The 13,602-nt window shown below is 35.8% G+C and overlaps 2 protein-coding genes across 2 annotated transcripts in view; one reads left to right on the forward strand and one right to left on the reverse strand.

The window, feature by feature from the left end:
• The window catches only part of LOC124371218, a 28,951-nt gene extending 20,723 nt beyond the window's left edge, over window positions 1-8,228 (reverse strand). The window contains exon 1 of the mRNA XM_046829549.1: window positions 8,158-8,228. The gene's annotated coding sequence lies outside the window, so the exon portion shown is untranslated. The remainder of the gene's footprint in view (window positions 1-8,157) is intronic.
• On the forward strand, window positions 120-867 carry LOC124371219 (protein ALP1-like). The gene has a single exon (XM_046829550.1). It carries the CDS (start codon window positions 276-278, stop codon window positions 828-830), a length of 555 nt encoding a protein of 184 aa, XP_046685506.1. The 5' UTR covers window positions 120-275; the 3' UTR covers window positions 831-867.
• Window positions 8,229-13,602: the final 5,374 nt, after the last annotated feature.

Below are 13,602 nucleotides of genomic sequence, written 5' to 3' on the forward strand. Positions count from 1 at the left end.
CGTCTGTACCTGGAATACAAATTTAGTATTAACCCCCCTAGAATAATTAAAAATTATATTTTATTGATTTCAAATGTAAAACCTATGCCATAACTTCATCATAACACTTTTGATATAGTACCTCCTTATTTTCAGAATTTATTATTTTCAGGTACCTTGCCACTGGGAACAGCTTCATTTCGTTACACTTTGAATATTTATTGGGTGCCAGCACAATTGGTCACATCATTAAAGATACTTGCTCAAAATTGTGGACATGTTTACAACCAATACACATGCCTACCAAATCAGAGGAAGATTGGAAGGAGATAGCAAAACAATTTTACTTGCGAACGAACTTCCCAAATTGCATTGGTGCCATTGACGGCAAACATATAAGAATTCAGAAGCCAAATCACTCTGGATCTCTTTTTTACAATTATAAAAATTACTTTTCGATTGTGTTACTTGCTGTAGTAGACGCAGACTATTGTTTTACAGCAATCGATGTAGGATCTTACGGTAGTAACAGTGATTCAAATATTCTGAAAAACTCCGCACTAGGTGCAAAGTTGATTGATGGCAAACTGAACATCCCTCAAGCTCAAACTCTTCCTAATGACGAAAATGGAAAACCTATGCCATTTGTTATAGTTGGAGATGAAGCATTTGCTACATCAAGAAATATAGTGAGGCCTTATCCCAGGAAGAATTTATCCATGAAACAAAGAGTATACAACTACAGAATGTGCCGTGCTCGAAGAATGGTGGAATGCACGTTTGGTATTTTAGCCAACAAATGGCGAATTTTTCCATCGGCCATTGAATGTCCAAACGAACTTAGCGGATGACATTATTAAATCATCCTGCGTTCTCAACAACTTTGTAAGAAGAAAAAGATGGTATTCGAGTTGAAGATGAATGCTATGAGTGTCCGCTGGTATGTATACAACAAGTCGGTGTACGGGGTACCTCTTCAGGTATCGAAGCAAGAGACTACTTGGCAGATTACTTCATTTCACCTCAAGGCTCATTACCTTGGCAATACGACCATGTTTAAATCAATAAGAAGAAGTTGGCATAATAATACATGGAAGTGATTTACAGAAGAAACCTCTGTTTAAAAAATTGTTTAATACATGTTAAGAGTAACTAAAGTTTAATAATTTCATTATTAATCATTTATACAACCATATCTTGTTAGCCAAAACTACATTTTGGTTTAAATAAATTGCTAATAAAACTATGAACGATGTTTTATTTACAGAAACCTATTAGGTAGACCCTATTAAAATGAAATATTGAAAAAATGTTTCTTGTGAAATAATAATAAAAAATAAACAAAAACTGTTGGGAATAAATTAAAAAAGCATACAATATTTTAATAGACGATAATATAATAGATTTATAAGATAATACAATATCAAAGACGAAAATAAATTGATAATCGGGAACATATAGAACTGCAATGAATCCGATAAGATATAAATTATAAGTTAGTGTAGGCTACATTTTTTAGATATCCTGTAGGTGGTATTTTTAGCCAATTAATGCTATCATATTTAAATCACTCACCTTTATGTTTCTTTTCTTTTGATGTAAGGTCATTCCAGTTTTCTATCACTTTACCACACACTTCAGTCCACAGTTTTTCTTTTATATTTCGGTCACTGTACTCTTTTAATTGTTTATTATAAAGAGCCGGTCTCTTTTCTACTTCACTAATTAGCAAATCAGTATCAATGACTGATAATACTAATTTACTAGTAGAGGTTTCACTGTCAGACATATTTATTTAGTTAACAAACAGCCACCGCTCGACAGTACTCAGTCAAAAATGCGACTAAATAATCGCCAGTGGATGCATGTCGATGCCTGTCCGTGTGACTCATTTTATTTCCGCGACAGTCGCGTCGCGGTCAAAATAGGTCCAGTTGCGTTTTTTAAATCGCAGTCGCATTTCTGTCGCATGTGGATGCGCCTGCATTTAAAACAATAGGTTCTATTTTTGCGACTAAACAATCGCGCGACAAACAAATCGCAAGTGGAGGCCGGGCCTTACACTACTGATCAAGCACTTTACAAATTTAAAATATGAACTTTCTAAATTTTAAATGTGAACAAATGTTTCTGCCTCTTTGATGAACTTCAGCTGAAAATATTCACAGCTGTTAAGTATCAGTTCACTTTGTATTACGTGTCGTTCGTAGCGCAGTCTGGCGGATCCAATGTAAAACACTCCAACATCAACAACAATGTATTATTAAAAAATTAATTAAATAAACTATTTAAATTGGACTGAATTGTGAATCTAAACCATTCTCGGATCCACCTGAAGACACACAAAAAGTTTCATTAAAATCGGTCCACCCGTTTAGGAGGAGTTCAGCCTCATACACACGCACACAAGAAATATATATATATATATATATAAAGATATATATAAAGATTACGTGGGGGGATGTGTGTGTGTGTTTTGTATGTATACCATCATATAACGCGAGCTTGAACACGGTAACTGCCGTATTTTTTTAAACATCAAACTTATTCTGGTACAAAAGTAGTACTTCCACATAGCTTGCATGAACATTATTCAGTCTTAACCAATAATAAATGTTTCAAGATGGCCTCCATTTACATTCGATAAAAAATGTTTACTCATCTTATTTACAATATATACCCACAGAGAAATCTTTAGATAGGATACGATATTTAGAGGGGTTCTTAGCTCCTAACTTTTGAGAACAGTTGATGGACATCTGTGTGCTACTTACCGTGAGGCGTGTCAACTATTACAGTTACTCGAGGATGATTTACATTGGGATAATACGCTCAAGGATCATCATATCTTCATCACCACATCAAATTCGAACATTGTTTGCGATTATAATATCCACATGTTTCCCTTCGAATCCGGAATATTTGTGGATGAAATATAGGGATGACATGTCTGAGGATGTGCTACATCGTGTGCGATGTCAAACTTCGAATCCTACACTACTAATTAATGCGGAAATTTACAATGAGACATTGATCATGATAGAAGATATGTGTTTATTGATGGCAAATAAAGTACTGTCGTGTTTGGGCTTGACAGCACCCAATATATAATGTCGAAGATTTTTGTTACACATGGTAAAGTATATCTTTATATATTTACGCACCGCAAAAAAGACAAAAAATATAGTTTACCAGAAAGCTTTAATTTGATTACCTGTATTTTTAACTGTATTGATTGCCTTTTGTCCGATATGATAATGATGATAATTTGACAATAAATGTGTTGTATTTAATGTATGCAAAAATGTCATTGTTTATCACTTCTGATTCCAGGTGCTGAAACCAACAAAAATTCAGTGCTATGAATTGTTATTAATAGAGGAAAGTACCCAAATACGGACCCCTGCCTTAATGTGGACCCCCATGGTTATTGTCTCTGATGAGTGCTGAAACCTAGCAACAAACAGTTTAAATACTAGTGCAAGGTTCCACCACAAAGTAGAAGAGCGCTAGCGTCACCTGCTCCAGTTGCTTTCTTGACAGTCGGCCATTACGTGTTTTTGCAATACTAAAAGTTTTTGTGAGTGCTCAGTTTTTTTTAGTTGGACGCGATAAGTGACAGGTAAGCCTTACAACCCTTATATATTCTTAAATGGTAATGTTGAAGGAATCACGTAACCATGTAATTATTTCCATGGGATATTTTTTTAATTAAATATGGCGTTTTAAAAATTCAGAAATGAGGTGCCTAAAACGGACCCCCAACAGTTGCCTAAACTGGACCCCCTGCATAACGTGTGATATTTTATTTAAAAATAGGCCTTGTTATTTTTTCCAGATTATATTCCTTATTGTATTGTTTTCAGATTAAAAAGAAGAATGGGGAAAATAGCCCAGCGAAAATGGAATGAATCTGACATGATAAAAGCAATAGACGCAGTTCGTAAAAAAAATATGGGATGGAAAAAGGCTAGTAAACACTTCAATGTGCCCAAAACTACTCTTATAAGATTATCTAATGTTAAGTACGGCACATCTGAAGAGGCAGTAAAAGTAAAGAGGGGTAGGCCAACTGTTTTGAGTAAAGATATTGAAGAGGAGCTAGTTACTTACTGTCTTGCGATGGAGGCATCATTTTTTGGTCTTACTCGTGCTGATCTCCGAAGAATCGCTGTCCAATTGGCAGAAAGAAATCAAATCGCACACCCTTTCAAAAATGAAATTGCAGGGAAAAAATGGGTACGTCTTTTCTTACAAAGGCACAAGTCTAAGTTATCAGAAAGAAAGCCAACTGGGACTTCTTATAGCAGGGCTCTTGGGTTTAGCAAGGAAAATGTTGAGATGTTTTTTGGCCTTTTGGATGAAGTTTATGAGAAGGAAAAATTTACTCCTGATAGAATTTATAATGTTGACGAGAGCGGAATAACCGTTGTTCAATCAAAAGTAGCAAAGGTTGTAGGTCTAAGGGGGAAAAAACAGGTTGCTTCCTTGACTTCAGGAGAGCGTGGAGCCCTAATCACTGTTGTAGCTTGCATGAGTGCTAGTGGTTCTTTTGTGCCCCCGTTGGTAGTTTTCCCTAGAAAAAACATGAGTGAACAACTTACAAAAGGAGCTCCAGCTGGAACTATCTTTTCCACACATCCTTCAGGATGGATTCAGACAAATTCTTTCACAGAGTGGTTTCGACATTTCATTAAGTTCTCCAATCCCACCAAAGAAAAACCTGTGCTCTTGTTGCTGGATGGGCACTTTAGCCACACCCAAAACATAGATTTAATTGACCTGGCAAAAGAAAATCATGTGACCATTCTTTCTCTGCCTCCCCACTGCTCTCATAAACTCCAGCCGTTGGACAAGACCTTCATGGGTCCTCTGAAAATCCATTACAGTGATGAAATAAGACAGTGGCTCAGAATTAACCAACGTCCTGTCACCGCGTTTGATGTGATGGAGTTATTTGGTAAAGCTTACATCAAATGTCAGAGAGCTGAAGTAGCGATCAATGGTTTTAAAGTAACTGGGATATGGCCATTGAACAAAACAATATTCTCGGACGCTGAATACATAGAAGAAGCTAACAAACAAAGAGATTCCTCTTTTTATGAAGCTGTATTGAAGAAAAATAAACCTAAAGGCACAAACCTAAGCCCACCAATAAATCAGAACCAAAGTACTTCGAATGAACAAGGTGGTTTTCAAGAGATCGATTTAAATAGGCCATCAGCATCAACAAGTTCAGTAGTTGGTTATCTTCCTTTGCCGGATGAAGAACTCGAGATGAGCCCTGCCACATCTTGTCATATCAGCCCATTTGACATAACCCCACTTCCACAAGTCAAGAAAAGAACGTCAAATAGAGGACGAAAAAGCCTGCAAGTCTACAGTCATTACTTCTACTCCTTATAAAACTCAATTAGAGGAGGCCAAAAAAGCTAAAGAAGAGAAGGAAGCACAGCAAAAGGCAAAGAACCGTATTACTGGAGGATGTCGGGGGAACCGGAAGAAAGGAAAACAACTGGTTAAGAAACGTCTTTCTTTTGATGAACGGGATGAAAAAGTATCCGGCAGTGAAGCAGATGAGAGTGTCTCATCCGGAAATTCAGAACTCGAGGTACCTCCTGGTGTAATTCCAGCCAAAGAAGACGACGCGGCTTGTATGTTTTGCGACAGAAAGTTTTCAGAGGACAATAAAGGAGAACTCTGGGTAATGTGTATCATGTGTTCTATGTGGGCCCATGTAGATTGCGCAGGAGCTGATAAGGACATTTATATCTGTGATTTTTGCCTTTAATAATCTACAACCTATTCACTGAACCCAATGTACATTTTCCCAACCTTGAATTTTCACATTTTCAATTTTCTACGTTAAAAAAAATGTTCAAATAAAAAAACTTTTCTGTCAAACCGTTTTGCAATTGATTTTCAGTTTTATTCCCTTTCCTAGTTCAGTAAATTAAGTTTTTTTGTCATTTTTACCCAGGGGTCCAGTTTAGGCAACCTTTTTGAAATTCACTGAAGTGTAAGGTTTACAAATTTTTGTATTTACTCCTGTAACTTATATATATTTTTGGCATAAATAAATTACAAATAGTACACGACATAGTAAAGTAAATATTACATAGTTTTAAAACAGGTTTTTTCAATAATTTATATATTTTATAATATAAAAACAAAATGGGGGTCCGAATTTGGGCACTTTCCTCTACAGATTCATGATCCGTGAAGGTGAAGTAAATTACATTTTGATGTGTCAACGGCTTTTTCATCAGTTTGCAGTTGACATGTACCTTCGTGATGCTATTAATGCCGATGCAAATGCAGAAAATGTGGGAGAAATGACAATTTTGCTGGTCACTTACATTGGAAGCCCGCGCCACACGCACGAATACGCGCAAGATGCGATGTCGTATGTTAGAAAATATGGCCGTCCAGACCTATTTATTACATTCACCTGTAACCCACAATGGGTGGAAATTAAGAAATAATTGCTACACGGCCAAACACCAGTTGATAGCCATGACATCACTACCAGAGTGTTTAAGCAAAAATTAAAATCTTTAATGAATTTCATTATAAAGCATCGTGTGTATGGCCAAGTACGGTGTTGGATGTACTCTGTTGAGTGGCAAAAGCGTGGTCTGCCACATGCGCACATATTAGTTTGGTTAGTTGATAAATTAAGGCCAGAAAACATTGATTCCATAATTTCAGCCGAGATTCCCGATGAAAAACTTGACCCAAAATTGCATGCAGTAGTAAGTAAACATATGATACATGGACCTTGCGGAGTTTTCAACAATAACTCACCCTGTATTGTCGACGGCAAGTGTTCTAAGCGATACCCTAGAGCATTGATTGCTGAAAACCATCTCGGGAAATGATGGTTACCCGTTTTATCGTCGGAAATCAGTTGAGGACGGTGGGCGATCTGTAATTGTGAAGATAAAAGAACAAAATTTTGATGTAGACAATCGTTGGATTGTACCGTACTCGCCAATATTGTCCAAAACTTTTGGAACTCACATCAATGTGGAATTTTGTAACTCTGTCAAATCGATAAAGTACATATGTAAATATGTTAACAAATGTAGCGACATGGCCAAGAGGTAAGTGAAACGAAGTTCACCGGGTCAGCTAGTTACAATAAAGTTTAATCTAACGTGTTTTTATATCACGTATGGTGTCAAGATAGCGGGTGTACAAAGTTTTAACTAGTTTATAACATTGCGGGAATAACTGTGAACACGATAACTAATGTATTTCTTAATAGATTCAGACCAAACTTGATATATAGACACTGTTTGTACATAGCTGTCGTTATACATAGGGTTCGTTATAATGTCTTAATTAATAAAACTCTTCAAGGTGGCGGCCATTGACATGAATTCAAAATGAATGAGAATTGAAAAAAGATTTCTCACTCTATGAAGCCTATTACCTGAGATGATTTCTCTTTTACAATCGATTAGAATGAACAATCATCTTGAAACCACAACTTATAAACCAAAATGTGCCTGAATTTCTTGAAATGTTTTCTTTAAAACGTGTTTCACAGTTCATATATATATATATATATATATATATATATGAATCTGTATGTCTAATTTTCTAGGAAATGTGACATAAAGATTCTGCTTAGTACACCACGTGAATAAAGTTTCTTAAATATGATACGTGATTACTGTTTTTGTATTTTAGTTGCGTTCCTTCGGCAAACCTAAAGTTTTCATGCTCATATAAATTCCTTTTATAATGGTCGTTGTTGAGAATGCAACTATTTTTACAAAAACTACTGTTTCCAGTAATAATGCCATTACCATTGTTTTGGACGTATTTATAAACAACCACCAGATATTTTTTTAAAGACCACTTTGATACAGCAACAATTATGTGTAATGTATATATTTGTAAGGTTAACTGAACAAATCCGTGTTTTAAAAGGTGTAGTTGATGTTTAAACTAAATGACATTTAACTAAATCATGTTACGTATCTCATAATATTAATTAATTACGGTACCTTTAACTGTCGCCATCTTTCTCGGTTGCAGACAAAAGGTTTACCCAAGTATGTTATTATATTTCATAAATAATAATAATTTTAAAAATGCAATTTGACACAACAGCTCAACACTAAAACTACTAACATGATCACAATGAAGAGAGTAGTACTCACTGACCTGTAAGTGGGAGCGAGTGGTTTAAATTTAGCGTCAGTCTGTAGATGTGAGCGAGGTCGTACGATACGAGTGGTGATACTGCGTTTTAATCTATTAAGTGGAAAGTGGAGGAAGTAAGTGGCAGTCAGCTGATGTCAGATTGAGGCACTCTGCGCAACATGTGTTCTCTGTTTGTCATGACAGAACACTTTTTGAATATAACAAAATTAATCTTAAAAAACTATCTTCACTTTTTGGTGGACTTAGTTTACTTATTTAAGAACAGTTTATTTATACTAAAAGCTGTTCATTCTTATCAACTAAAATTTTAGTAAGAAATTATATGTAATCATCGAGTATATTACTAAACTATACATAATTAGTTTTCAATTATTTTTTCAATAAATATTATTTTAGATTTTTTAGGAAATTTAACCATATAATACCGTACACATTCCTAATTAGAGGTATACAGAGACAAGGCAAATCATTGCAGTTAGGAAATATTGCGTTCTGCATATAAGATTTGTTGACTACTCTACAACACGCTTCAAGCGGTCTTTTTACAAGAGCCTGTTACATAAAACGACATATATTCTGAAATCACTGGTCTGTCACTATAATATTATCATTATTATAACATATAACATTACAATAAATCGTCATGATAAAACATCCCATTTGTTCGTCCTGGTTTTTCACTCTTTCAAGACTTATTCCACACGGTGGCCTCCAAAAAAGGACGTTTCATGGAACATGGCATAAGGTCCGTGATTTGCCATTCTGTCTCTCAGACAAATCTTTTATCAGAAGAAATTCAACATCCATACAGTTTAGATATCTTGTTGTTCTAGTTATATAAATAGTGTATTTAACTCCCAACGCTAAAGACACTTCTTGGGTAAGAATTTGTTATTTTATGATTTACTTAAAATGTTACATGTTATTAAAAACGTCTGTAAAATTCTTATCATATTACATGTTCCCAGTTTACAATACCTAACATTAACAATCAAACTACATTTTTATTTTTGTTTTTGGAATATTATAACTATGCTCTTGAAACATTATAAACGTATACTACAACATCGTTTACTTGTAATGGTTATGGAGGTTTATGAAATATATAGGGTTGATGACCTAATAGGGTCACCCCGGGACGGCTTAATATTTTTAGCCCTTACAGATGGAACTATACAAGTTTGTACACTGTTATTAGGCATAAAAGAATATTTTACTATAATTTCAATGAGCTGATACCACTTCAGGGGGACGGCCCACAAGGAGTCGGAGGAAACTCTTAAACAGAAGCATAGATTGATATGCACATCAAATTAAAGGTCTTTATTAGTAGAATACAATGCCAGAAATATGACTTTAAACGTGCAACCGAGCCCGAAATGGCAGCTATTCACAGATGGATTGAATTAAAAATTTTGTGTGCTTTTCGATCCAAATAGTTAAAAATAATTTATTACGTATTTAATTGGTTTTTAGTACCTGTCCAAATCTATGCGAAGTCTGATTATTATTATTATATTGTGGAAGATTTAAACTTCTCCATTGAACTGTTTAATGTTAAATATTATATATAATATAATATATATAAATCAAACATGTAGCTTGTGTACTCTAGAAACAAACCTAAGGAGCTTTTGTAAGTCGCAAAGGTATACGTATACAAAACATTAGTTATTACTCAAGAGTACCTAACTTTACATGTACATATATAGAGTATATTTCTAACTGACAATGATATGGGATTGACAGATTAACAAAGATCTGCTGGTGAAATCAACAACACTTAAAACGATTTAAGGATGGAAAAAGAAAACGTACGATCGGTGGATTGCAGAACATGCTTTATGACGTCTTGCTGCTGGTAGAAAACAGAGAGCAGCCGTTGAAGTTAATCTTACTATCTTCTTGATGCTGGCAGAAGGCAGGGAGTCCCTGATGAAGTTTAGAATATATTTAATACAGTATGATGCTAGCACACATATAGAAATCTTTGAAGTCGCGAATATGCGTAATGATGTTCTGTAATTGTAGAATTCAAATAATTTTGAGAGACAACAACTGAATTTCAGTTTATGTGCATATTGTCCTGTTCGTAGTAATGGAGTGTCAGTCCTTGTAAGTAATATCATATGCAAGTTAAAAACTATAAGAAACGATTGAATTCGCCCCTTAGTTTACCTTACCAGAATTTTAGGAACACCTCATTTCTCACGTTGAGCTGAATAGCGGGGAAATCGTTCGCCAGCTGTAACTCGCTAACGAAGCATTTCCGACCACTTGTTTATATAAACTTTATTCATTATTTTACTTGTAGAATGAGCTCTCTCAGTTTGTTTATATCTTCGTGAATTACCTTGTATATAAAACACTGCAATTGCGACTGTTTGAAGAAACCTCCTCAAAACCAAGGAAGTTAAATCTATTAACTAGTTTTATAAGCACTAACGGCTCAATTCTGAAAGGATTCATATTTAGCAAATCACAATAGATTTGGTACAGATCATTCAAACAGGCTTGACATACCTGTAGGTTGGCGGACATTCATAAGAATGTTACAAACTCTAGAATGGAGGACTCAATTTAATATGTTAGATATCAATAATTCTTATAGACACATGTTTTCCTTTCCCGTTGAATCTAAACATCACAATCGTGAACCAAGGATCATTGTGTATCAGTGCCTTGAAGGATTTTATTTTAAAAGAATAAATTATTTCGTTATAAAGTATTCAACATACATCATTCTCATTGTTTTTCTTAAAAACCCCAAATTGTTTCTTGTAGTCCAGCTTGTCTCTCAAATAAATAAAAGCTTTCAATAGCTTCAATCTTCTGTGAACAGTTTGCAGTGGTCCAAAACTAGAAATTTGTGACGATCAACCATCTTAAAGCCCGATGCATTTAAATCTTCAATTACCAGACACAGTGGGATTAGGGATTTGTACTCGTAATGTTTAGGGACTGCTCCATGTTTGCTCCGTTTGACCGTTTCAGAGATAAACTCATGAAAGTTCTTTATCTCGTTGAGATACAGTTGTTTGAAGCCGTGGTCCCAGCCTTTGTGTTACAGCAGAATCCAGTAATTACACCAAAGTTCTCTTTGTTAGACTCGAGAAAGGTTATAAAATTAGTTATACATTTTAAAAACCAAAGATATAAAAAGGTTGCAGGTTTTCTGTTGACATATTCCTGAAAAACTTTGAATACAACACAGAATGACATCTCTTTATATTCTATAACATTGTCTATTTTAATTTAAAACTATTTTCTATTGATTGTGTTTTTTCTAATTTAAACCTGCAAATAAGTGAGAATAATGATTGAGTGGTGGGAAAATTTCATTTGAAATATCTCTGAGGAGTAAATATACTTAATTTTTGAAATGGAACGTCTACTAATAGACATGATTTTTCTCATTAATTATATCCTAGATGTATTCAAAGCACGAGTAATTATTTCGCAATCAGTACGTAAACTAGATTTTAAGATTGGTCATGAAATATTTTTTTAATTAGTGATACCATTATATTAAACATTGACAGAGAATAGCTTGAGTGTGGAACTGTATACTTTTACAAAAATCTCTAACACAACATATATTTTACTTACTTCTGTTGTGAACTACCAGATAGGAACATATATATTTGGGCTATTATTACGCGAAGCCCAGAAGGTTCTAAGTGCAAAGAGTCCTGTTAAAAAAGAATAATGATAAAAGTAAGTTACTTACATTTTCTTATTTCTCTTAATTTTACTAACCATTTTTTAAATTTTATTCTACATGCAGATTTTTTAAATCCATACCATGAAATAAAATTTCATTTATTGGCCATTCTGGCGTGTCCTGTATCAGAAAATATGTGTCAGCCATGATTTATACTCAATTATCTACAGAATCGCTCAATCAGCTGCGGATTATACTCTAAAAAAATAAAGAACTACTTAATGTTGATTTTGTTCAGCCTCCCTCAAAATAATCATGGTTAAAATTGTGTTCTCTTGTTAGGTTTTCATATTTATTTATAATAATAAATCAAATTTACACATTAATATAGTTTTATACTAATAACCAAAATTGTATTTCATTTATACTTGCTCTTTCTCCACCATTGTTTGATACCATTTTAATTATAAGCAATCTATTTTCATGTATCTTTGTACACACACACACACACACACACACACACACACACACACACACACACACACACGGAGACGTTTCCTCAACTGACCAGGAACAAAGAAATCCAATGCCTCCCTATGATAATCATCCAGGGTGCCACCCCTCTGGAGAACTCGAACCAGACAGTCACCCAAAGGTGGCCTACAAAACGGAGGGATGACATGCAGGAAGCTCGCTCCCTGAAGACCAGGCAAGTCATGCAGTCGCAGGATCTCAGATAGAAACCGCAGCAAAGCTTCAGTATCTAGACCATCCAACGTTGGTAGTCGCTGCAGCAACGGGGTAAGTGGGTTCGGAAGCTTGTGATACTGACCAAAGGATCCCGTCACCACAGTCCCCAGTCCTCCAGATCCAGCAGGCATTTGGGTCACAGGCCCCCGGGCCCCGTCCACACCAGACACCCCCGACGCCACGCCCACATCAAAGTCTGCAACAACTGACCCAGGGATCCGGCATTCACCCTTAACAGCCGCAGCAGAGTCAATCGCAGACAAAGTTTTTTCAGGAGCCTTTGCCCCCTCGTCCCTCTCGAGTACAGTCAGCAGGCCGTCAACCAAGGTGATGCGTTCCTCCAACCACTCCTTATCACCAGAACTAGTAATCTTGGCTCTAAATAGCGACAGCCTCATATGTAGATGGGTAAGCCGGGACAAATACCTAGCCCTCTCTCGGGCAGTAGGCGGCGACTCCAACCAGTCCTCCTGACTATTCTCAAACGTCTCCAACTTAGCCTCTAAAATAGGCCTCTGCTTCTGGAATGTCAAATCTCTAGGCCAGGTAGTGTCCAGGTCTATGTTATCCCGCAGTTGCTTCCGCATGGACTCGCAGTCGGAACCCCGGAGAGTGAGCCCACGAGCCAACAACTCAAAATGGAGATCCTCCTTCAACAACTATTCAGGCACCAGAGAGACAGGCATGATAAATAAATAAAGACACAGACTAACAAGCAACACACTGACTCGAAGTCAACAACTAACAAAGCAATAACTAAGGCGACAAGTGAATGAAGTGAAACAACACTCTCAGCAGGGTCCCCAGAATTCCTGCCGTCCACGAAACACGGCAGCGAAACCAAAATACCGCAACAAAACACTACGCCGTACCAGAACAAAACCAGAAAAAAAACAACGATGACAAAGTATAACAAAAACACACAAGTAACAATAATCAGAAAATAAATAAACAAGTTCACACACTTCCTGTCGATCGGCGAAAAAATAGCACAGCGAGACGGCACAGGCGCAGGAAGTCACAATCCAACA

This window comes from Homalodisca vitripennis, unplaced genomic scaffold (genome assembly GCF_021130785.1).
Source record: "Homalodisca vitripennis isolate AUS2020 unplaced genomic scaffold, UT_GWSS_2.1 ScUCBcl_1127;HRSCAF=4363, whole genome shotgun sequence".
Classification (NCBI taxonomy): domain Eukaryota; kingdom Metazoa; phylum Arthropoda; class Insecta; order Hemiptera; family Cicadellidae; genus Homalodisca; species Homalodisca vitripennis.